Source organism: Hippocampus bargibanti, linkage group LG03, assembly GCF_051943395.1.
Source record: "Hippocampus bargibanti isolate YZ-2025 linkage group LG03, ASM5194339v1, whole genome shotgun sequence".
Taxonomy (NCBI): Eukaryota; Metazoa; Chordata; class Actinopteri; order Syngnathiformes; family Syngnathidae; genus Hippocampus; species Hippocampus bargibanti.
In genome coordinates, this window is record NC_142736.1 from 791096 (window position 1) to 814842 (window position 23747).

Below are 23747 nucleotides of genomic sequence, written 5' to 3' on the forward strand. Positions count from 1 at the left end.
TGATGTCACAGGACGTTAGCCTTTAGCAAGCCACATCTCATCGCTTGTTTCATTTGTGATTTGAGCTGCCGTGAATTATGTATTTCAGATATCGTTGGGCAAAACTCCTGATTTGTTGTCCTCCAACTTACGAGGCGAGAGAGAGTCGAAATAATTATTATTGGCTATCTGGCTGTTGGATATCTAGTAGCTGGCTAGTTGGCTGGCTATTTCGCTGGCTGCCTGGCTATCTGTTAGCAATCCATCCGACTGGCTAGCTATCTATTAGCTAGCTTGCTGGTTAGCTGGCTATCTATTGGCTGGCTAGCTATCTATTGGCTCGTTATCTGGTTAGCTGGCTATTTATTAGCTGATCTATTAGCTGGCTATCTATTGGCTATCTAGCTGGCTGGCTGGCTATCTGTTACCTATCTATCTGGTTGGCTAGCTACCTGTTATCTGGCTATCTGTTGGCAATCTATTGGCTGGCTAGCTATCTATTGGCTCACTATCTGGTTAGTTGGCTATCTATTAGCTGGCGAGTTGGCGGGCTATCTATTGGCTGGCTAGCTATCTATCGGCTCACTATCTGGTTAGCTGGCTCAATCTCTATTTGTTATCTAGCTGCTAGCTATCTATCTAGCTAGCTATTAGCTATTTATTATAATTATCTATTATCCTGTTACTATATCATTTAAGGAATTAACTCTTTTTTTCTTGATGAAAGAACAGAGTCTAAGGTTTCTGACGCTGTATTGAATGTTTATGTAGTGCTAAAACTCAATATTCTGTGACAATGACAAAAACCCTGGCACTGGAGTGGACACATGTTTTGGTTTTCAGTTGTCCTTTAACTGTCTACCGATGTGTACCACGATTCAAGTGCGAAGGCATCGAAAAACAAAACATCCCGTTTGCCATTTCCTGCATCTTGTGTCTTGACTTCCTGTTTTCTCAGTTTGAGTTCCTCAAGCAAATGGTTGTCAAAGCTTCAAGTGGCTCGGTCGGACCGATGCGCTCAAGCTGGTCGAGGCGGTTTTTCGTGACAGGAAAGCGTTTGTGACGGTTTTGTCACCCCGTTTAGGAAGCTCACCTGCGGCATCCCTCGGGCTGAACAAGTTACGCAAATTAAATCGGCGTCGTAATGTAGCAAGTTGGCCATTTTTTAAGACTCGGAAAGTCTGCATCATGTGGTTGTTAGGGGAAGGGGTGACAAATGTATATAATAATAATAATAATACATTTCATTTCTAAGCGCCTTTCAAAACTTTCAAGGTCACTTTACAGTCACAGAATACGTTTTTTTCTGTGGGTGGGCAGCGGCAGCCACATGCTCCAGCGTTCACTCAACCCGGAATAATTATAATAATAAATAAAAAAGCTAGCTAGCTAGCTAGCAATTAGCCAACAAATAGCCTGCTAGCTAGCTAGTCAATAGATAGCTAATAGATAGCCAGCTAGCTAATAGATAGCTAGATAGCTGGTTTATTGTTTTAATTTGTCTTTGTTTTTGTATGAGCCACATATTTCCTCCCGTCACCGGGAGATATTTTAACCTTGCAGTCTACACTTTGCCTTTGAACTATCAAAGTTGAAACTCTCTCACTGTCGTCTGCCTGCTTTTTTAATGTTTCGACCATCCTCCCTCACTGCTGCGTTCTTGACCAATCACGTGGCTTTAACCGAAGACTGGGGGCGGGGAATAGAGGACCGAAACAAGCCGACTGCCATTTTCTTGTTAGGAGAACGGGCTTGTTCGCGTACGACACATCACTCATTGTGGCAGCTCCGTGTGTATCCTGAAAAATAGTTTGTATGCCAAGGTAAAATTTTCATAAATTCAACGTTTGTAAACCAAAAAAATTGTAAGCCAAGGGGTTCGTAAACAGAGGTATCACTGTACCTGCCGACTACTCTGGTTTTGCCGTAAAGAGTACGGTTGTATTGTCATTATTACCGTATCTATTAGCTAGCTAGCTAGCTTTCTATCTATTTGAGTTACTTCCGGGTTGAGTGAACGCTGGCGCGTGTGGCTGCCGCTGCTCACCCGCAGAAAAAATATCCTGTGACTGTAAAGTGTCCTTGAGAGTTTTGAAAGATGTTAATAAATGAAATGTATTATTATTATTATTATTATTATTTACATGATCCCATTCTGGTTACGGTCCTATATTATTAGATTACAATACAATAAGTCAAAAATAGTCAAAATAGTAAACACCGAAAACACGAGATCTCTAAGGATGATATCTAAATTTAGAAGAGGCGACCGGCGCACTCCCAGCTGTTTCTCGTGTCAACATAGTGTAAATTACGCTTTGAAATAGTCACTCACGTTTTACCTTTTTTAAGCCTCTGTTTCTGTTGTTGCATTCAAGTCATTTCAACGACTTTCTGGCTCGCCGTCTTTTCGACATACTCTGAAAGCGCTAGCGTAGCACTTTCTCCGTCCTGCTGCTCCCAAAACATGTTTTGACTGCTTCTGTGGTTCTCCCCCTCCAGTTCAAGTCTTGGCAGAAGGAATGTGTCTCAATGGCGACTGCTTTGGAGACAATTTGAGGGTTTATCAAAGAGGGGTGGGATCGTGCGGGAGCTGAAAGCGGTCGCAGATGTTCCCAAAAGGTTTGCTGCGTTTTTAACTGGCGGCAAAAGTAGTTCGCATTTCATAAAAGCACCAAAAAAAGTTGCCTTTTTTGAGGTGTGATTGCTGACAGTAGCCTCTACTCGCTTCAATGTTATTGGCCATGGGCTGTATTGTGTTGTAACAAGAGAAAAATCAGGCTCAGACAAGCCCCAGCGGTGTCTTAGCAAATGCCTGTTTGGATTCTGGAAATGTTTCTGGCTCTCTTTGTGGCTCTTCATTCTTCTCTATGTCATGTTTTGTACACTTAAAGGACAACCGACGCCTGCGGACAAGTCGTGTCCATAATTTGTAACATCGCTTGAAATGACTTCTACTGAGCGTATTTTACTAAGATTTCACCGCATGTAGCTAGATTTTACCTTTTAAGACTTTAAGTCTTGTTTTTGAGTTGATGACGATGCCTGACGTGACGTAACAGAGGGAACGCCCCTGACCGAGAAAGCGACACACAATGCATTTTGGGTACCTTGTTTGGTCTGAAAACGTCATGTTGATCCGTGTTGATGGCGAAATTAGAAGGAAAACACCTAAATAACGCGGTGGTGAATTGTGTGTTGCACCAAGACTACTATTTGATACTAGTTGACACAAATTCCCAGCAGACAAATCGGAATATGATTCAAATAGTTCTGATGAGGAAAACATAAATGTTTGCCATCGATTCAAGAAGTCCTTCCGGATCAATTCGAGCCGTCTGGACTCCAATGTAGCGCCCAGAAAATGCACAAGATGGCGCCCAAGCTCCGTTGGAAATGGGCTGATTTGTCTGCTGGGAATATGTGTCAACTTACACCTTCTTTATGCATGTTAGCGCAATTGGTTGCGACACACGACGATTCACCATCGTGTGATTGATGTCGTTTTCCTTCTAATTTTGTGATCTACACTGTGTTTTCAGACGAAAAAAGTACCCAAAATGCATTGTGTGTCACTTTCTCGGTCAGGGGCGTTCCCTCCGTGACGTCACTTAGGGCATCGTCATCAACTGGAAAACAAGACTTCCTGAATATTCAGCGCCAGTCTTAAAATATCGCTTTATGCGCTGGAATCTTTGTCAAATGCGCTCAGTAGAAGGAAGTCATTTGACAAATTCTGGACGCAACTTGTCCGGAGGTGTCGGTTGTGCTTTAAAGATCAGATGTCACGGTCACGATGACTAGCCCGAGTCCGATCCAAAGGTCATGGGATGGTATGCTGCTGCTGCTGCCCAAAATAATTGCAGGGTGTGCCTTTGTGGAGCAGCTGCTTTTGTGCCGTGGCGATGGTCTCCATTCGGACGGAAGGCCGGCCGGCAGGCATGCGGTGACCTTGGCAACGCTGTGTCGAATTGAGTGCGCAGCATTTATATTTCGTAATAAGTGTGCTTTTGCCAAGCCACACCCTCTTCCTGATTGCCTGGGAAGAAAAAAAAACATCAACATGCCGTTTGTTGGCCTTTTAAAGGCAACCACCGCTGTGTCGTTTCAAAACAAATAAGATAATATGGGACTGTTTAATTACAAGTTGAGGTTGTGAATTTTTATGGTCTACCGCGGGAGATAGAAGTGCCCCAGTTAGCCTCGTATCAGAACAACAGCTTAATACATTGCTTGCTAGCTCCTTAGCTACATATATTGTTTGTTAGATTCCAGTCATTTATGTTAGAGAGTTAAACAGATTGAGATATAGATAGCTCCCGAGATAGATGAGGGATAGCATGCTAGCTTCGATAGATGGATTGGTGGATAGATGAGAGATAGTTATCTAGCTAGTGGGATACATCGATGGATAGATGAGAGATGGCTAGTGAGCTAGATGGATAGATAGATGAGAGATAGCAAGCTAGCTAGATGGATAGATGAGAGATAGAAAGCAAGCTAGCTGGATAGATGAGAGATAGCTAGCTAACTAGCTAGATAGATAGATGAGAGATAGCAAGCTAACTAGATGGATAGATGAGAGATAGAAAGCAAGCTAGCTGGATAGATGAGAGATAGCTAGCTAACTAGCTAGATAGATAGATGAGAGATAGCAAGCTAACTATCTAGCTAGATAGATAGATGATAGATGTGAAATAACAAGCTAGCTAGCTAGATGGATAGATGAGAGATAGCAAGCTAGCTCGATAGATGAGAGATAGATAAACAGCAAGATGGATGGATAGATGGATGGATGAGAGATAGAAAGCTAGCTAGCTGGATAGATGAGAGATAGCTAACTAGCCAGCTAAATGGATAGATGAGAAATGGCTAGCTAGATAGAAAGATGGATAGATGAGAGATAGCAAGCTAGCTCGATACATGAGAGATAGCAAGCTAGCTAGCTGGATAGATGGGAGATAACAAGCTAGCTATATAAATGAGCGATAGCAAGCTAGCTAGATAGAAAGATGGATAGATAAGAAATAGCAAGCTAGCTCGATAGATGAGAGATAGCAAGCTAGCTAGTTGGCTAGCTAGCAGGAAGTACTTCTAGTTCCAGGATGATGAAACAAATGGTAAATATTAGATGAGAATGAGAATGGAAATACAAACGTCATTTGATTGAAAAGCCACAATTGTGGTCAATGACCACCAAAATATATATTTTTTTCCTCAATGCGTGCATGTGACCTTCCCAAATTTACTCCATTCCCTGAAAGTTAGCTCAAGTTCATTTCTTGAATTTCACCAATAATTCACGTGACATTTGTACCCCCGCTACAGACCAACAACATTCACTTTTTACCGTTAGGATGTGGTTAGCCTTCATGTTTGGTCACACCCCAATGTGTGTATTTATGTATTGTTTCTTAAAAGTTGTTTTCCTAATCCCACAGAGAAAGCCGGTCCAGAACGGAAGCGCATTAAAAAGGAGCCCACAAACACCCGGAAGGCCGGCTTGCCGTTTGGAATGGGGATGCCGGGCATCCGGGCAGGGTACCCCCTCTCCGAGCGGCAGCAGGTGGCCCTCCTCATGCAAATGACTGCTGAGGAGTCCCTCAACAGTCCAGGTGCGTGCTTGTCATGGACACCACGTCTTAGCTTGCACACTAGGGAAGGAGGAGTCAAGGACAACCCCCACACCATTTTTGTTTGGTTGCTTCCTAACTGACATCAAAAAAAAAAAAAAAAAACCTTTGATAGCGTCTAAAAGAGCCAAAACACGCAGGCAGGATGATATTTTTAGTCAAATGCTAAAACACCAAGAAAAATGACCTCAAAATGAAACCGGAAATGGCCAGTTTCAGAAGGTCCCGCCCCCAAGACGTCTTACCTTGCTCGAGAATTTTAAAAAAAATGGCTTCCGATTGGGAGAAGATGCTTTCTTGTTACTCATCCAGTTAGGAATAGGATTCAAATAGTTCTGAAGAGGAAAGCATACATGTTTGCAATCCATTCAAGAAGTCCGTCTGTCTTATTTTGTGGCATCTGGACTCCAATGTGGCGCCCATAAAATGCACAAGATGGCGCCCAAGCTCCTGGTTATTATCATTATTATTATTATTATTATTATTATTATTATTATTATTTCTTGCAAATTTCCCCATTGTGGGATGAATAAAGGTTTTCTGATTATTATTATTATTATTATTATTATTATTATTATTAGTAGTAGTAGTAGTAGTAGTAGTAGTAGTAGTAGTAGTAGTATAGTAGTAGTAGTAGTAGTAGTAGTAGTAGTATTAGTATTGCAAATTTCCCTATTGTTGGATGAATAAAGGTTTTCTGATTCTGATTATTATTATTGCAAATTTCCCCATTGTGGGATGAATAAAGGTTTTCTGATTCTGATTATTATCATTTTTAATAATAATTGCAAATTTCCCCATTGTGGGATGAATAAAGGTTTTCTGATTATGATTATTATTATTAGTAGTAGTAGTAGTAGTAGTAGTAGTAGTAGTATTAGTATTGCAAATTTCCCTATTGTTGGATGAATAAAGGTTTTCTGATTATTATTATTATTAGTAGTAGTAGTAGTAGTAATAGTATTAGTATTAGTATTGCAAATTTCCCCATTGTGGGATGAATAAAGGTTTTCTGATTCTGATTATTATCATTATTAATAATAATTGCAAATTTCCCCATTGTGGGATGAATAAAGGTTTTCTGATTATTATTATTATTATTATTATTATTATTAGTAGTAGTAGTAGTAGTATTAGTATTGCAAATTTCCCCATTGTGGGATGAATAAAGGTTTTCTGATTCTGATTATTATTATTATTAGTAGTAGTAGTATCAGTATTATTGTTATTGTTGTTGTTATTACAAAATAGCAATGACTCTGCAGAGTATTGTTGTTCGGTAGACCAATGAAAATACTTTATTCGGCATTAATAAGCACATAAGCAAAATCAACGGTGGGATTTCTATACTTGGTAGCATATTTGTTTGTGAACCAAACTCTCTTCCTTCAAATACTGCTTGAAAAGGAAATACATATTCCTGGAAATTCATTTGATGCATGACCCGAGGAAGGCACGTGACCGTTTCAAATATCATATTCATATATGATAGCACTGGGCCAATAGTCTACAATTAATGTTTAGAAATACTGCTGAACGCAAATGCATCAAATTCCTCTGCCAAATCTTTGTGTGAGGGTGTCACCTTGTGGCCAAAAGGCGAACAACAGTACTGCACCGACGGTCTCCATTATTAATACGTAAGTAATAAAAATAATACATTTGATTTATAAGCGCCTTTCAAAACTCTCATGGTCACTTTACAGTCATAGGATAAGTTTTTTTAGCCACGTTAATACCTAATATATAGCTAGCTAGCCAGCCAGATAGCTAATAGATAGCAAATAGCGAGCAAATGAGGATGACAATAATAATAATAATAATACAACATTTGATTTCTAAGCGCCTTTCAAATCTCTCAATGTCACTTTACCCGTCACAAGATAAGTGTTTCTGCAGGTGAGCAGCGGCAGCAACACGTGCCAGTGTTCACTCAACCCTGAAGTAACTCAAATAGATAGAAAGCTAGCTAGCTAACCAATGAATAGTTGATAGCTAACCAGTTAGCTCGCAAGCCAGCCAGCTAGATAGCCATATAGCGAATACAAAGCTAGCTAGTTAGCGGGCCAGGGAGCTAGATAGCATTTATGTATGTACAAAATGGTTTCTCCTTTAAAAATGTACTGAACTGAAAAAAACTTTTTTTTATGAGGACCCATATTTTTATTTGAACTGAATGTCGGCCATTTTGTTTGGCAGCAGCCATTTTGTTGATCCACCTGCAAATAATACTAAAAACAAAAAGTCGCGGTTTATAGTCCGGAAATTACGGTAATCTGTTTATGGTATTGAATGTAGTACTTTTATGTCTTTTTCAGACACAACACCAAAGCACCAGTCACAGTCCAGTTTAGGTCAGAAGGGAACGCCAAACTCCGCATCAAAAACCAAAGATAAAGTCAATAAAAGAAACGAGCGAGGAGAGACTCGGCTGCACAGGGCGGCCATTCGCGGTGAGGTCCGCCGCATTAAGGAACTCATCAGCGAGGGAGCAGACGTGAATGTAAAAGACTTTGCAGGTGAGATTCTTTCAATGATTAATTGTGTTTTTTTTTTGGTTTAGCTTCAATGCTAACACAACCTACGTAAAGCAAGTGACTTAAAGGACAACCGACACCCCCGGACAAGTTGCCTCCATAATTTGTAAAATCATTTCAAATGACTTCTAATGAGTGCATTTGACAATGGTTCCACTGCATATAGTTATACTGTACGTTTTAAAGGACAACCGACACCATTTTTTGGTTTCCTAACTGACATCAGAAAATGCTCAAAAAATGGTGAAAAAAAAACAACAATTTGTTCTCTTTGTACTTAGGCTGGACTGCATTGCACGAGGCTTGCAACAGAGGATATTACGATGTGGCCAAGCAGCTGCTGGCAGCCGGGGCAGAGGTCAACACCAAGGGTTTGGATGACGACACCCCTCTCCACGATGCATCCAATAACGGACATTTTAAGGTCATCTCAGTTGCAGATTTGAATCAAGCTCAGTGTTGCATCACAAGTAAATTAAAGGCAGAAAGCCTTTAATAGTCCCACAATGGGCAAATTTGCAGTCCACAGCAGCAATTGAAAGGGGGTAGGGTGTTCATTTGCAGATCATTTTCCCATCAATCGGCCTTCACTCAACCCGGAAGTAACTCAGATAGAAAGCTAGCTCGCTAATAGACAGCTAATTCGATAGCTAAGTAACTCGGCTAGAAAGCTAGCTAGCTAATAGATAGCTAACCGATAGCTAGCTAAGCTTTCACTCAACCCGGAAGTAACTCAGATAGAAAGCTAGCTAATAGACAGCTAAGTAACTCGGCTAGATAGGTAATAGATAGCTAATTCAATAGCTAAGTAACTCGGCTAGAAAGCTAGCTAGCTAATAGATAGCTAACAGAGAGCTAGCTAGGCCTTCACTCAACCCGGAAGTAACTCAGATAGAAAGCTAGCTAGCTAATAGATAGCTAATAATAATAGTAATAATATATTTAATTTCCAAGCGCCTTTCAAAACTCTGAAGGTAACCCGAATAGAAACCTAGCTAGCTTTTAGTTTAGCTAGCGTCAGTCTGTTATGAGTTATAAGCATCAATCTTGTATTATCATCAAAACAAAAGCCATTCAATTGTTTTATTCAAAAAAATGTTATTTCAAATCTTCTGTTCTTGATTTCAGGTGGTGAAGCTTCTTTTACGGTATGGGGGTGACCCACGTCAAAGTAACCGAAGAGGTGAAACGCCTTTGAATGTTGCCAACTCTCCAACTATGCTCAATTTATTGCTGGGGAAAGGCACGTACACCTCAAGTGAAGAAAGTTCCTCAGGTGTGTCATTTAAAATAAACCTTGATCAATTGCTTTGTGATGATTTCTTCTTCTTCTTCTTCTTCTTCTTCTTCTTCTTCTTCTCTTTTCCACACTCTCCATTGCTCTGGACAGTTGACCCCACGTACTTAAAATCCTCCACCTTCTTTATCTATTCTCCCTGCAGCATCACTCTTGCACTTGGATCCCTCTCATTCACACATATATTTTGTCTTGCTGCGACTGATCTTCATTCCTCTGCTTTCCAGGGCATACTTCCACATCTCTAGTTTCTCCCCCTCCCGTTCCCTGTTCTCGCTACTGATAGAGTGTTTTATGCTACATGTACGCATTCCTATGTAATTGTTTTTTTTCCCCCTCCACGCAGAATCTTCAGAGGAAGAGGAGGATGTCCCTTCGTGCGCCCCTTCCAGCTCTGTCGACGGCAATAACACGGACTCTGAGTTTGAGAAGGGCTTGAAGTTAAAAGGGAAAACATTGGACCCCCCTAAATCGGCCGTCACGCCCGTCAAAGACGAATACGAGTTTGACGAAGATGACGAGGAGGAGCGAGTCCCGCCCGTGGATGACAAGCACCTCTTGAAAAAAGACTTTCGTAAGGACACCGTTAGCAAGGCCAACAGTTTCATCTCCATACCCAAGATGGAGGTCAAAACCTATTCCAAAAGCAACTCGCTAACACCAAAGAAAGCCGTCCGACGGATCATCTCGGACAGCAACAGTTCCGATGAGGATGACAGGACGCTTTGTTTCACGCCTGCGCCGACGCCGCGGCAACAGGCCCTTCAAACCAATGCCAAGGCGAGAGACTCGGGAACTCCTAGTTCCAAACAACTAAAAGACAAGAACAAAGTCAAAAAGAAGAGGAAGAAGGAGAGTAAAAATAACGTGGGCAAAGAAGTCCGATTCGGTAAAGTCAACGACAAATTCTGTACGTCCGATTCCGATTGCGCCGATCTGGAGAGCGAAGACGATAAAGGGTCCAACAGCATTAAGGATTCTTCGATGATGGTGAAAGAATCGTCCGGCTTCAACACGTCCTCCTCGTCGCATGTCAACTCGAACTCTCAGAAACAAGCTCCGTCGTTGGCCGAGCAACACCCGAAGCAGTGGAGGACCGACGGCTGGAAGACGGTATCGTCTCCGACGTGGTCGGACGTAAGTTCTCTGTCCGATTCGGTGAGAACTAGGCTGTCCAGTGAGTCGGACTGCTCCTCTGCCGAATCCAGCGTGGAATCGATAAAACGGGTGAAGCGGAAAGGAGCCGACAACAAGAAGAAGAACAACAACGTGCACAATAACGCGGCGGATAAGAAGAACTCTGACGTCTACAAAAATGCCGATAGTACGGCCTCCAAAACGGACGGTGACGGTAAAGTGCTTAAGAAGCATAAAGTCAAGCACAAGCACAAAAGCAAAGAAAAGGACAAGGCCCCAAGCCTTGTTCTCAATCAGGACATGAACGAAAAATTTGTCAAAAGCTACTCCTTTGACTTTGACGATTCGCGGCAAAAGTCGGTCAACGCCGAGTCGGAATCGCCAGCCGAAAGCAAGATCAAGTTATCGAAACATGACAAAGATCATTCCAAAAAGGATGAGAGGCTCTCCAAAAACAAGTCGGAAGAAAAGGACTGGACGTCGGGCAAGGACTCGCATAGAACAGCGGAAAAGGAGAAAAATAAGAAAAACAAGGACTCCGCCAAGGACAAAGCAAACAAGGAAGAACGGGAGAAATCTACAAAATCTGACAAGGAGAGAAAAGTCAAGGAGGACAAACAAAAAAACCATAAAGAGGACAAGAAGAAAAAGTCCAAGGAGAAATCCAGGCCGGATCGGAAAAATGATCAAAGAGAGGAAAAGCATCTGAAGCTTGACAAAGAGAAAAACACCAAGGAGGAGAAATGCAAAAAGGACAAAGTCCTCAAGGACGAGTCGGAATACGAAAGCTACGACGTCAACAATCGCTTCCTCAACCTGGACGACGCAAAGCTCAGCGCCTCGGATGACCACCATGACCGATGGGGCTCAGAGATGTCCTCGGATTCGTCCCTCTATGGAGACGACAGCTGGGACGTCCCCCCCGTCAAAGAGTACAAAGAGTACAAAGCCAACAATTCGGTGAAACTCATTGTCGAGACGGTCAAGGAAGAGACGAGGAGAAAAGACAAAGTGAAAGATAAGAAATCTGATCACAGCGAGAAAAGACCCGAGAGGGAGCCCGCGTCCAAAAAGAAAGACAAAGATTGTTCGGAAAAGACCAACGACAAGAAAAAAGATTGGTCGGAGAAACAAAAAATGAACTCGGGTCACTCTGTTGAAAAAGAGAAGAAGCGGAAAGAATCTACCGAAACGGGGAAAGACAAAAAAGACAAAGATTCCCTGGACAGTAGCCGAGAACGCAAAGATTCGTATGACTTTGTCAAGGAGAGGAAAGACGCAAAAATCAAGCAAGAGTCCATTCGGGACGACTACGCCAATGACTCGTTCTTCAAAGAACTGGACGCCGTCAGCAAGTCTTCCGACATCCGTGAGAGGAACCATTCTGGCAAGGAGAAGGAAAAGAAGTTTGAGGGGATGGAAAAACGGGAGAAAACAAAAGCCGAGAAACACAAAGAGAAAATCAAAGACCGGGGTGGCGATCAGGAGAAGGACAAAAGTGACAAATTCTCCGGCGAAAAAACGGCCAAGGAAAAGGAAATTGATCGCGTGGCCAAAGACAAGAAGGAGGGCCTGAAAGACAAACACAAAGAGTCTCACGGCAAAGACAAAGACCGAAAGACGTCGTCGGAGCAGAGCAAGGACAAGAAGGAAAAGGCTTCCCAAGACAAACACAACGACAGAGAAAAAGATTTCTTCGACGCCAAGAAAGAGGAAAGAAAGCCGGAGAAAATCCGAGAGAAGACGTGGTACAAAATAGCAGACATTTTCACGGACGAAAGTGACGACGAGGAGGACGCCTACAACGGCGCTCACGTTTCCGACTCCATCCGAAAAGATTCCACACCGGATCTGGATGATCTGGATCACTTTCCAACAGACAAAATCAGGAAAATGTCATCCGAGACCAAACACGGTGCCGAGAAGACCAAGGACAAAGACCATAAGGAGAAGAAGAAAGACAAGGCCACCTTTGACACCGCTAAAGAACGCAAGGGCTCCCTGGAGAAAAACAACAAAGACAAGAAAGAATCTGCCGATATCAAACATAAGGAACGTAAAGACCGCATTTCGGTGGACTCTGTCCAAGACAAGAAAAATAAGCAGAAACTCTTAGACAAGAGGGAAAACAGTGAAGAGAAAACAAAAAACAAATACAAGATGGACAATCCCAAGGAGAGGAAACCGTCAAAGGGCAGCGGGGAAAATGAAAAGTCCCTGCTGGAAAAATTGGAAGAAGAAGCCATGAACGACTACAAGGACGACTCCAATGACAAGCACAGCGATCTCTCTTCGGACAGTTTTACGGACAGGGTCCACGAGCCCATCCTCTCCACTTACTACGATTCCATCAGCCTCGCCGACATGGCCGATGACAGGAGGGAGTCGCTTTCAATCTCCACACCCCAGGACAAGTTCAGGGAGAAAGAAAGACATCGACATTCCTCCTCGTCCTCGTCCAAGAAAAGCCACGACAAGGATAAAGACAAGGTCCGTAAGGACAAACGTGACAAGACGGAAGAAATCCGAGACATGTACAGTCGCAGGGAAAGCTTGCCTTTTGAGAAAGAAGCCATGCCTCTAGAGGCGGATCCTTACACCTTTCCGTACGGCGGTAAAGGGGACGGCGAAGACGATTTTGATAAGACGTTAGAATTTGAAAAAGAGATGTCCAAAAAAGATAAAGTGACTGCCGTCATCGGCGACAGGATAAAGGACAAAAAGAAAAAGGAAAAACACAAAGATAAAATAAAGGAGGAACGGAACAAGCACATTGATGGATTTGGTTCGTCAAAGCATTGCAAAGATGATATTAAATCGGGATTAAAAGAGAGCCCCCAGGTCACAATTCTGAAAGACAGATTGAAAGAAGACAGTCCGAAATTTGATCTGAAAAAAGAGAGAAATCGGGATCTTCTAGAGAAAGATAACAGGTTAGATCACGCCAAGTCAAAAACTAAAGATGAAAACGAAAAACTCAATCAGTCCAAAGACACCGGACGGAAAGATAACCGGCCGCGCGAAAAACTCCTTGTGGACGGTGATTACCAAATGACGAGCTTTGGTCAGATGTTAAGTCTGAAAGATCAAGAAATCGAAGAGCGCCACAAAAGGCATAAAGAGAGGATGAAACAAATGGAGAAGATGAGACCCAAGTCTGGAGACCCTAAACTGAAGGACAAAGCCAAATCCACAGAAGAAGTGAGGAAGAACCGTGGTGAGCTCTCCTCAAAGAAGTCATGCAGCTTGGAGACTGGTCTCAAAGAGAAGAAGCTGAAGGACGTCGGCCTACCGGCTCAAATGATGTCTCCGAGTCGCAAGTTCCAACCGTCTACAGATAGTCACAACTCCAAAGAGTGGCTGCCTGGCCATCAAATGAAAGAGAACCTCCCGGCTTCTCCAAGGTCGGAACACAACAGGCCGACCGGGGTCCCCACGCCGACATCCGTTATCTCCTGCCCCAGTTACGAGGAAGTCATGCAGACTCCGCGGACTCCGTCTTGCAGTGCAGAAGACTACCCTGATATTATGCTCGATGGTCTGGATTGCCAGAACTCCTCAGCCATGACCATGTCGATGAACGCGTGTTCGCCGTCCTTCTTTGAAAGGTATTTCCTCATTTGATCTTGTCTTGAGTTTCTAAATCTGTTTATACCGTTGACTCTTTTCTGATGTTCCATCTTTCGTTTGTCCACCAGCAGGTACTCCCAAGGTTTTCAGGAAGGAACATGTCCCACCCCAGCAAAGAACCTCCAGTTGCCACTCATCGGCCGTTCTGCCTCCTCTGATGTACGTAGGCCTTTGGAAGAAGAGTTCAAAATTGAAGCGGACAAGTTCCTGCGACAGCATAGCGAACCGTCCGCGGAATTTGATCCCACGACTGGTTCGCAAATCCTAGAGGAGAAATCGGCCTCTGTGGATAGACTGGAGAGCTTGCCCTCGCCCTACTTCTCACCCATCAGGTTGTTGTCTCCTCGGCAGGAGCCGAGTCATCCCGCGCCGGATCTGGGGACGACGGCGCTCCATTGCGCTGAGACCAACGAGCATCTTTCCGATGGTGTTTACAGCAGTTACTTGCCCAAACCGTCAACGCCGGTTCACAGGCCAGATCCACTGGAGCCCTGCTTTGACATCGCCGCACCGCCGACGCCCGCTCCCGCGGCGCTTCCCCCACTCGACATTGATGACATCTCGGAACCTCACCACAGTGAGCCTAACCTGGTCCTCTCGGATCTCCCCTCTGTCATAGAGGAAAGGGATGAAGAAGAGGATGAAGAAGAAGACGATGGCGAAAGCCTTGATTTAGACGAGAGAAGAGACGACGATCACGAGACCGGGCAAACGCAGGAACCCTCCTCTTTCCCCGCTCTAGTTGAGGACCCTTTGAGAAAGAGTTGGCACGTTGACTCGCCAGATGGACAGGGTCCGGAAGTTGAGCAGTTCACTCCGCCGCATCCCGAGCCCAACCATGGAGGAAGCTGCTATGATCACGGCATGAGTTGGAACCATGAAGTCGACCTCAAATCTCCACATCGGACCTACGGGGAGATCGAAGCCGCGGTCTCCAAAATAACCAGTCCTTATTCTCATTCCGAGGGTGAACTGCAGCACTTGTCCGGGCACCCATCCGTAACTCCTCCGTATGCCACCTGGAATCGGTGGCACAAGGAAGAAGAAGAAGACCCTGAGGATTTTGATGAGCAGAAGGAAGCTGTGGCTGACATTCCTTCTCTGGAGAGACCCGATACAGCTCTGGATGAAGAACCCACTTACTTAAATACTTCCTCATCCTCCACAAGACTAGAGTCCTTTTTCCAGGACTGCAACAGATCAAATATGGAAGTTACCCACCACATGGACACGGAGACCCCATGCGAGGAGCCTGTCAGCAGACAGAACGCGCATACCTTCTGTCCTACCGCCGATGGGCATCTCACTTCGGCCGTTGCTCCCGAGCCTGTTGTTCCTTGGGCAGATCCGTTCTCCACTGATGCCGACGAGTTGGATGACCTTGGACCGTTCTCCTTGCCTGACCTTCCGCTCCCAGAAAAATCGGAAGAAGCTGAGCACAGAGACTCTGATTTTGCGGACCTGAACAAGTCTCACATCAGACATACAATGATGGATGTTGATGAACCGGACTTGATGCAGGTGGGCCATTCAGGTCACATGGAGACTCCATGCTCCGCTCAAGACCCAAGACTGGTGGAACCCAATGGGCAAGATTTAATTGTTCCGTCGTCTCACAACGCTTTTCAGCAGGAGTTGGACCCCGAGCCTCAGAGTGTTCCGGTCAATAGTCCTCGGACTTTTACGCAACAGACCATCGTGTTGGAAAGTAAAATACCATATGGAGTATCCGATGAGGCCGATCCTCATATGTTGTGTTCATCGGTGAAATCAGAGACTGGACAATTACATCACATCCAGATTCAACCCATGCCCGAGTCTTTGCAGTTACCACCGGACACCATGTCCATTGATAAGTCAGAATTGAGACAGGAGGACGTATCGGAGCCCCTCACAGAACCGTCATCGCCTGATCCTGGTCTCCGTCTCCCGGTGGCTGTTTCCCCTCCAGGTCCGATAGAGCATTCAGACACTCAAGAAACAACACAAAAGCCAGTCCAGGTACCCCATAGCGCAGCGCCCACGGATATACCCAAAAAGGTGGAAGAAATCCCTCAGAGGATGACACGCAACCGGGCCAAGAACCATCTGTCTGCTGCAGTTTCTTCTCCAAGCATAACTTCAACGACTTCCCTGTCTGTGACCATTAGTCCTGTAGTCACCATTAACCCGATTCCTACCAGAACGCCGACTCCAAATTCAGTCTTGGCCTTTTCATCTTTAAAGAAAGACAAAGACTCGTTCCTCGGCATTTCATCCGCCGCATCCAATTCCACGCTGACTCTCTCGGTACCAACTTCTTTGACCACTTCGCCGACGGTAGTTCTGAGCAAAACCAGCAAAGGTCGTCCGCTACCAGTCGAGGATGACGATTCTCAAACCCAACACCCGCGGAAAAGAAAGTTTCCCCGTTCGAGCGGTCAGCAGGTGCAGGTCCAGCTGGTGAACACGGCCATGCAACAGACTCGGGAAATGATCCAGCAGACGTTAGCCGTGGTGGTCAACGCCATCAAGTTGGATGACATCGAACCTTACCACAGCGATCGCTCCAACCCGTATTTTGAGTATCTGCAAATCAGGAAGAAGATTGAGGAAAAGAGGAAAATACTGTGCTACATCACTCCGCAGGCACCGCAGTGCTACGCCGAGTACGTAACCTACACCGGCTCTTATCTGTTGGATGGGAAGCCTCTCAGCAAGCTTCACATCCCGGTGGTAAGTTTCAGTAGATCGGTCTTCAAAATGGCGTCGCGCGACAGTTTCGGTTTCGTTTGTCCGACGTTTTCAGAAAATTTCAACGACTGTCTGTATCTTGGTGTGAATTTGTCATTGAGCAGATTGCCCCGCCGCCGTCGTTGTCGGAACCTTTGAAAGAGCTCTTCAGACAACAGGAGGCAGTACGAGGAAAGCTCCGGTTGCAGCACAGCATAGAACGGGTAAGGCTAACGAGCTCCGCGGCTAACCCGCGATGACATAGGTTGCTTTATGTCTTTTCATAATAATAATACATTTCATTTATAAGCGCCCTTCAAAACACAAGGTCACTTTTCAGTCATAGGGTTGAGTGAACGCTGGCGTGTGTGGCTGCCGCTGCTCACCCGCAGAAAAAATATCCTGTGACTGTAAAGTGTCCTTGAGAGTTTTGAAAGGTGCTTATAAATGAAATGTATTATTATATAGATAGCCAGCTAGGTCGCTAAGTAGATCGGTGGCTAGGTAGATCGCCAGCTAGGTAGCTAGCTAGCTGGATAGCCAGCGAGGTAGTAAGGGGAGGGTTTTTTGTTACTTGTAAGGTGAAAGAAGTGGATTGCCCTGTCTGCTTTATTTAATCTTGTTTGGTGTCGGCAGGAGAAACTCATCGTGTCATGCGAGCAAGAAGTGTTGCGAGTGCACTGCAGAGCTGCAAGGACCATCGCCAATCAGGCTGTCCCGTTTAGTGCCTGCACCATGCTTTTGGATTCCGAAGTCTACAATATGCCATCAGAGAGCCAGGTAGGAACTGCGCGTCCTCACACGTGTGTCCCTTGCAACGTGATGAGACCATGAGTTGGTTTTATTTTTACTTGTTTCTAATTGGTTTTTGCTTTTTTTGGGGGGTTGTTCAGGGTGATGAGAATAAATCGGTGAGAGATCGCTTCAACGCACGGCAGTTCATCTCTTGGATTCAGGATGTGGATGATAAATATGACCGCATGAAGGTAAAAAATAAAATAAAAATACAATCTTACATTGTCCTTAACTTAGCTTGAAGGACAACCGACACCATTTTTTTGTTTCCTAACTGACATCGATCGATTGCTAGATAGGTTTGATTGCTTGATCAGTCGATTGATTGCAAGATCGCTGGATGGATGGATGACTATATGGATAGATGGATAGATCGCTAGCTAGGTCGCTAGCTAGATCGCTAGCTCGCTCGCTAGATAGATGGCTACCTACATGGATAGATGGCTAGCTAGATAGATAGATGGCTAGCTAGCTTGATAGAGAGATCGCTAGCTAGATCGATTGCTAGCTAAATAGATAGCTAGATCGCTGGATAGATCGCTAAATCGCTAGCTTGATTGCTAGATCGCTAGATAGATCGTTAAATCGCTAGCTAGATCGATCGATAAATAGATTCTATTTATTTACGTTATGTGATGATTGTTTATTTATTGGATTGAATTGGATGTACCTTTATTCGTCTTGCAGTGGAGAAATTTACATTTCAGAGCAGCAAAGTTATGAAAGGAAGAGGAAAGGAAACAAAGAAGTAGAAAAACAAAATGCAGGAGCTGCTGGAAAGGCAGCCACTCTCGCGCGGTGCCATCTTGAAGTAAAACAGAACTAAATAGCTAGCTGGATAGCCATCCAAACAGATAGCTAATAGAGAATAGAATAGAATGTATAATACACAATACAATACACAATATACATTTCAATACAAAATGTATGTATTATTTATGTATTTATTTGTTCATTCATGTATGTATTTATTACGACCGGTGTCATTCATGCGCACTTTGTGTTCGTTTCAGACGTGTCTGTTGATGCGGCAACAGCACGAGGCGGCAGCCCTCAACGCGGTCCAAAGGATGGAATGGCAGTTGAAGGTCCAAGAATTGGACCCCGCCGGACATAAGTCCCTGTGTGTCAACGAAGTGCCGTCCTTCTACGTCCCCATGGTGGACGTCAACGACGACTTTGTCCTGCTGCCGGCGTGACACCTCCTGGCATGGCGGCGATCAACACTTCCTTCACTTTCTCTCAATCTCTTCTTCTCAAGAGAGACATTTGTTGACAACACAACAAATGGAAAAAAAGGGCTAGCACATTTCAGAAGAGCCTCCAGACAGGAAACAGTGGAAGAATGCAGATTTCGAAACGGCAAAACATGGTTTCCCTCCCTTAAAGAAGGAAACGTGTTTATACTGCGGGTAGGGGGAGAAATACTCAACTTGCACTTTCATTCTCAATCGTTTTTACTCCTTTTTGTGAACAAAGCATGAAAAAGCAACCAAAAAAATGCTTTTTGCTTTGCGGCGCTGACCCACAATTCCCTTGTGCTTGGCGGTGGCGAGACGGGAGCCCGCCGAGGGGTTTACAGAGATCTATTTTCTGCATTCAATTTTTTTTTCGGGCTGGGCTTTGCTTCACAAGACCTATCACTGAGGAGACGTGTCAAAAGGGAGCTCTCCCGACATCAGCGTGGTGGTGCCTGCGTACCAAATGAGGGGCCCCAAATAGACCCCCCCGCACCCACTATTGGGGGGGCCACGGAGCACAACGTCGGTGCTTCCCCAGCGGATGTCAACAAAAAAACCTTGGTGGATCTGATGACGATCCACGGCTGCGAATGACAGACCGAGAATCTCCATGCGGAGGATTTTTGGGCTGCACGTATTGACCAATCTGACATGGCGGAACGGACATGTGTGAGTGTGTGTATGTATGTGTTTGTGTATATGAGAAGAAGATACTGCCCTCTCGGACATGCAGAACAGAAGACAAGGAGCGCCGCCGTAGGTCCTCTGAGGTCATCCTGGATGGAGGGTTCTTCACCAGCTGCTCCACAAAAAGGCATCCGAGCACTTTGGGACTGCGTAAAAAGCACCACAAGTACAAGACGGAACAAATAAACATAAACGAATGTTGACATTCAAAGAGATGATGGAGAAATTGTCAGGGGGGGGGGGGGTATTGTTTTTTTTTTTTTTTTTTTTTTTGTGTGTGTGAGTGTGCGTGTGCGTGTGTGTTTATTTCTTTACTTGGGCATTTCATTGTTTCTGAGGAAGTGACTTGAAACACTACAGAGCCAATATTAGTTTAATGGAGAAAAAAAAAAAAAAAAAACCCACAAACAAAAAGAAAAGTGAAAAAAAGTTGTATTCCGTAAAATGATGTACAGTTTTTATATTGGTTAACCAATGTATTCTTGCTGCCTTCTAGATAATTTATTTTGCCACACATTACTGCACAGTTGTAAATAACCTATGTACTGTAATGTAATATCACTCAAGTTAAGTGTAAAGAGAAAACGAAAGAAATTAACAAAAAAAAATTATCTTTTTATGTACAGTTCACTTTTTGGGCAGCACTTTCCTCCCCCTACGCTCCCTCATATCTGTGGGCCAAATATGTACTCAATTCTGTCAGTATTTGGAAAGGCGTTTAAACGTTTGTATCGTCCGCCATCGCCATCATTTCAAAATGGCTGACAGACAACACACCTGGATTGAACACCCACTAAACAACCACCTACTCACCCACCTCAAAGGCCAAGCGACACATTTCCACATGTAGCAAACTAGATGAGGATTTATTTAATGACAAATAGAGAAATATTACTACTCGCTCTGCTTTAACGACACAATTATATCGGAGAAATCTCAAAACCAAGAAAATGCCTTTTTTTCCCGGTGAAAACTAATGTAATCGCTGTTGGGCAAAATCACCAGATATTTATTGTTTGAATGAAAGCATTTTTTTGTCATATCGTTCAACCATTGTGGTTATGTTTAATGTTTTTTAATGTACATAAATTGGTTCAGAATCATCCAATGTTGTCCCAAAAAACTCCCATCATCGTGTTCTGTTCAGATAAAAATAAGTATGGAAAGTTGTCATTTTTTCTTACTTTCAATCTGACTCACGGTTTCACTTTCTCGCTTAGCTTTCCACATAGCAATGCTAACTCCATTTGACTCTGTACAGTGTACAGGATTTGGGGTCTTGAAATTGGATGCCCGTTCGTAAGCCTGTTTAAATTTACATTAACTCATTGGATAAAATCAGTACAATTAAAATGTATTCTTGTCGAATTGAAACATTTGTCTCCAATCACAGGTTTGATGAATTTTTGGACCTATTTTGGCTTTCTGAATCACACCAAAATCAGTTTTCGCCTTTGCCGTTTTTTATTATGAAAAAATGTAATTCTATTCAACTCCCGTTCAAAGCTCGTGTCATGCCGTGGACGACTTAAGACGTCGCATCCATTTTGGGGCTGACTAGTGAGTTCAAAAGATCCATCAATACATTAAATGCTGTGTTTAGGATGTGTAATCGAGTACTATTACGCTGTACAGACAAGTAAGTGGCTGGAATTATCGTTACACCCCTCCACGTCAACGTTCATATTTGAGCATTTTTTCCCCTCGTCCCTCGTTCACCCCCTCCGTTTATTTGTACTTGGTATCTTCCAAAATTAGGTTGTGTTTCGCTCACAGAATTATCTTTTTTTTTACACCGTTTTGTATCTGTGATGTGTTTTTATTTTTATTTTGTTTGTTTCATCACACCAACGGCATGTCAATCACATTGCTTATGAAAGCAGAATGTAAACCCATTAATGTGTTTGTCCCCCTACTATTGTTTACAAGACATTTTCTATGTTTTGCTCTCGTCCGGTCAGCCTTTTTGTTTGTAACACGTGCTAATAAATCAATCACTGATTTGTACGACAAAGGCTTGAAATGGTGGCGATGGTTGCAACAGTCGCACACTGTGCAAATCATTGGAAATTTTGATTTTATTTGTTTTTTTTTTATATTGTTTTTTGGTTTGTTTGGTTTTTTTTTGCAATCCCCACCCACATGTCGTGAAACTACGGAAGAGGTTTAGGGCCTCTGAAGGACAAACATAAGCGTGGCAAGATTCTGATTTTTTTTTCCCTCAGAATTCTGATTTTAAAGTGAGAATTCTGACTTTATTCTCAGAATTCAAGTGAGAATTCTGACTTTATTCTCAGAAGTCAAGTCAGAAATATATATATATATTTTTTTCTGTGGCCCTAATCCTCTTCCGTATGAAACAAAGCAATAGTTTGATTTTTTTTGTGTTTTTGTTTTTTCTTTCCCCAAGTGTGACTAATCGTCCAAACCGTGTGATTCCCGCATCCAACGAGTTGTTTGGCACTTCGGTGGTCAGAATGTCGGGCAACTTGTTGTTGGCGGTGACGCAGATGCGCGAAAGCCTGACACCACCTCAGTCAGCAACGTATTACCTCTACAATCCTCACATTCACTCATTATTTTCATTTCTTGTGCTTTTATTCCTGGCTTTAGATATACATAATTATTATTATTTTTGATAGTATCACGATTTCAAGCCTTCTTTTTTTTCGTTTTCTGTCTTTTTTTTTTTTAAATTCAAACCCAGACTGTAGCTGTTTATTTTATTTTTTTAAAGAATGGATAATGACTAACACAAAAGCATGGAGAACTACTCTTAAAATGATGAGAAATAATCTATTTATTATCTTTTTTTTTCCTGGCACCTGTGGTATTGTTTTGGTTCAAGTCGGTCTCAGTTGTGTACATTTTCCTCCTTGTAATGCGTGAAAGAGACTTTTTTTGGTGTAAATAGTTGTGTAAATAAAAGCTCCCAGGACGTTTTTGCAATCCTCTTCTTTGTACTAGTTGTGTAGAATGTGGGCTTCTAACGGGGAAGTGAGCATAGTACGCTGGCCGCAGGTGGATATGATGTAACAATGTAACATTTTTTTTTTTGGTATAATGTAGTTTGTGTACATATTGTTGGAGCAGCTAAAGGGGGTTGGGGGTGGGGTTAAATTTGAGGGCTTGTTGTCAGTGCTGTCATAGAAAAGCAGTACTTTCACCTTTTAGCTCTTTTTGATTTCCTGAAAAAAAAATGTGAGAACCTGAAATGGCAATGGGTGGGGTGTCAAGACGAAAAGTAAAAAAATCAAAATTATTTTCTACAGTTGCATGTACAGAGAAAGCGCGAGAACTGCTGTTGTTCCTCAGAGATTATGTTCGTTAATAAAATTTTGAAATATTACATCCATGGCCCTTTTGTTTTGTTTTTTGCACTGAGGAATTTTTCGCAAATCTTTCTTCAGAAACACGCAGGGAGTAGTCCTCTGCTCCCCCCAAACTGAGAGCAGGGACCTATCATAGCAGAGTCCGGCACCGCCATGTCTGGACAGTAGGGGATATATATATATATATATATATATATATATATATATATATATATATATATATATATATATATATATATATATATATATATATATATATACAGTAAAGTCTCGTTATATCGATATTGGATATATCAATAGTCCCGGTTATATCGATACTATTTCTATGCACGCACGGAGAAAATTACATGCAAACAGGGTCGGATATATCGATAGTCCCGGTTATATCGATATTTTTTCGGACTCCCTTGAATATCGATATAACGAGACTTTACTGTATATGGCCGAAACTACCAGTAAGACTTTAGTTTGCTGACAAAGCTTCTCGGATGAGAAGCGAAACGTCCGACACCTTGAAAGAAGTACAGATGACGGCTAAAGAAACCTTCTCATCGATGGACCGCTCCTCTACGACTGAGAGCTTACACAAACAAACACGGATTTTATTTAAACTGGTGTGATTCCAGATAGAAGTAAAAACCCGTGGAAGAAGCGACTAGTTTTAAAGGACAACCGACACCATTTTTTTTGTTTCCTAACTGACATCAGAAAAAAACATTTTATAGCATCTAAAATACCCAAAACACGTTCCCTCCGTGACATCACTT

General features: G+C 43.1%; 1 protein-coding gene across 2 annotated transcripts in view; it reads left to right on the forward strand.

Annotated features, from left to right (window-relative positions):
* Window positions 1-22997, forward strand: part of ankrd11 (ankyrin repeat domain 11) — an 88935-nt gene extending 65938 nt beyond the window's left edge. Inside the window, exons 5-14 of one of the 2 annotated variants that reach the window (XM_088991417.1) lie at window positions 5421-5594; window positions 7931-8131; window positions 8431-8573; window positions 9278-9425; window positions 9793-14191; window positions 14285-16928; window positions 17051-17149; window positions 17562-17705; window positions 17819-17911; window positions 18734-22997. In XM_088991417.1, coding sequence (XP_088847543.1) covers window positions 5421-5594; window positions 7931-8131; window positions 8431-8573; window positions 9278-9425; window positions 9793-14191; window positions 14285-16928; window positions 17051-17149; window positions 17562-17705; window positions 17819-17911; window positions 18734-18919 — 8231 coding nt within the window. In that variant the 3' untranslated portion in view covers window positions 18920-22997. Of the gene's footprint in view, window positions 1-5420; window positions 5595-7930; window positions 8132-8430; window positions 8574-9277; window positions 9426-9792; window positions 14192-14281; window positions 16929-17050; window positions 17150-17561; window positions 17706-17818; window positions 17912-18733 lie in introns of both variants that reach the window. The other variant, XM_088991416.1, reaches the window with a different exon arrangement.
* Window positions 22998-23747: the final 750 nt, after the last annotated feature.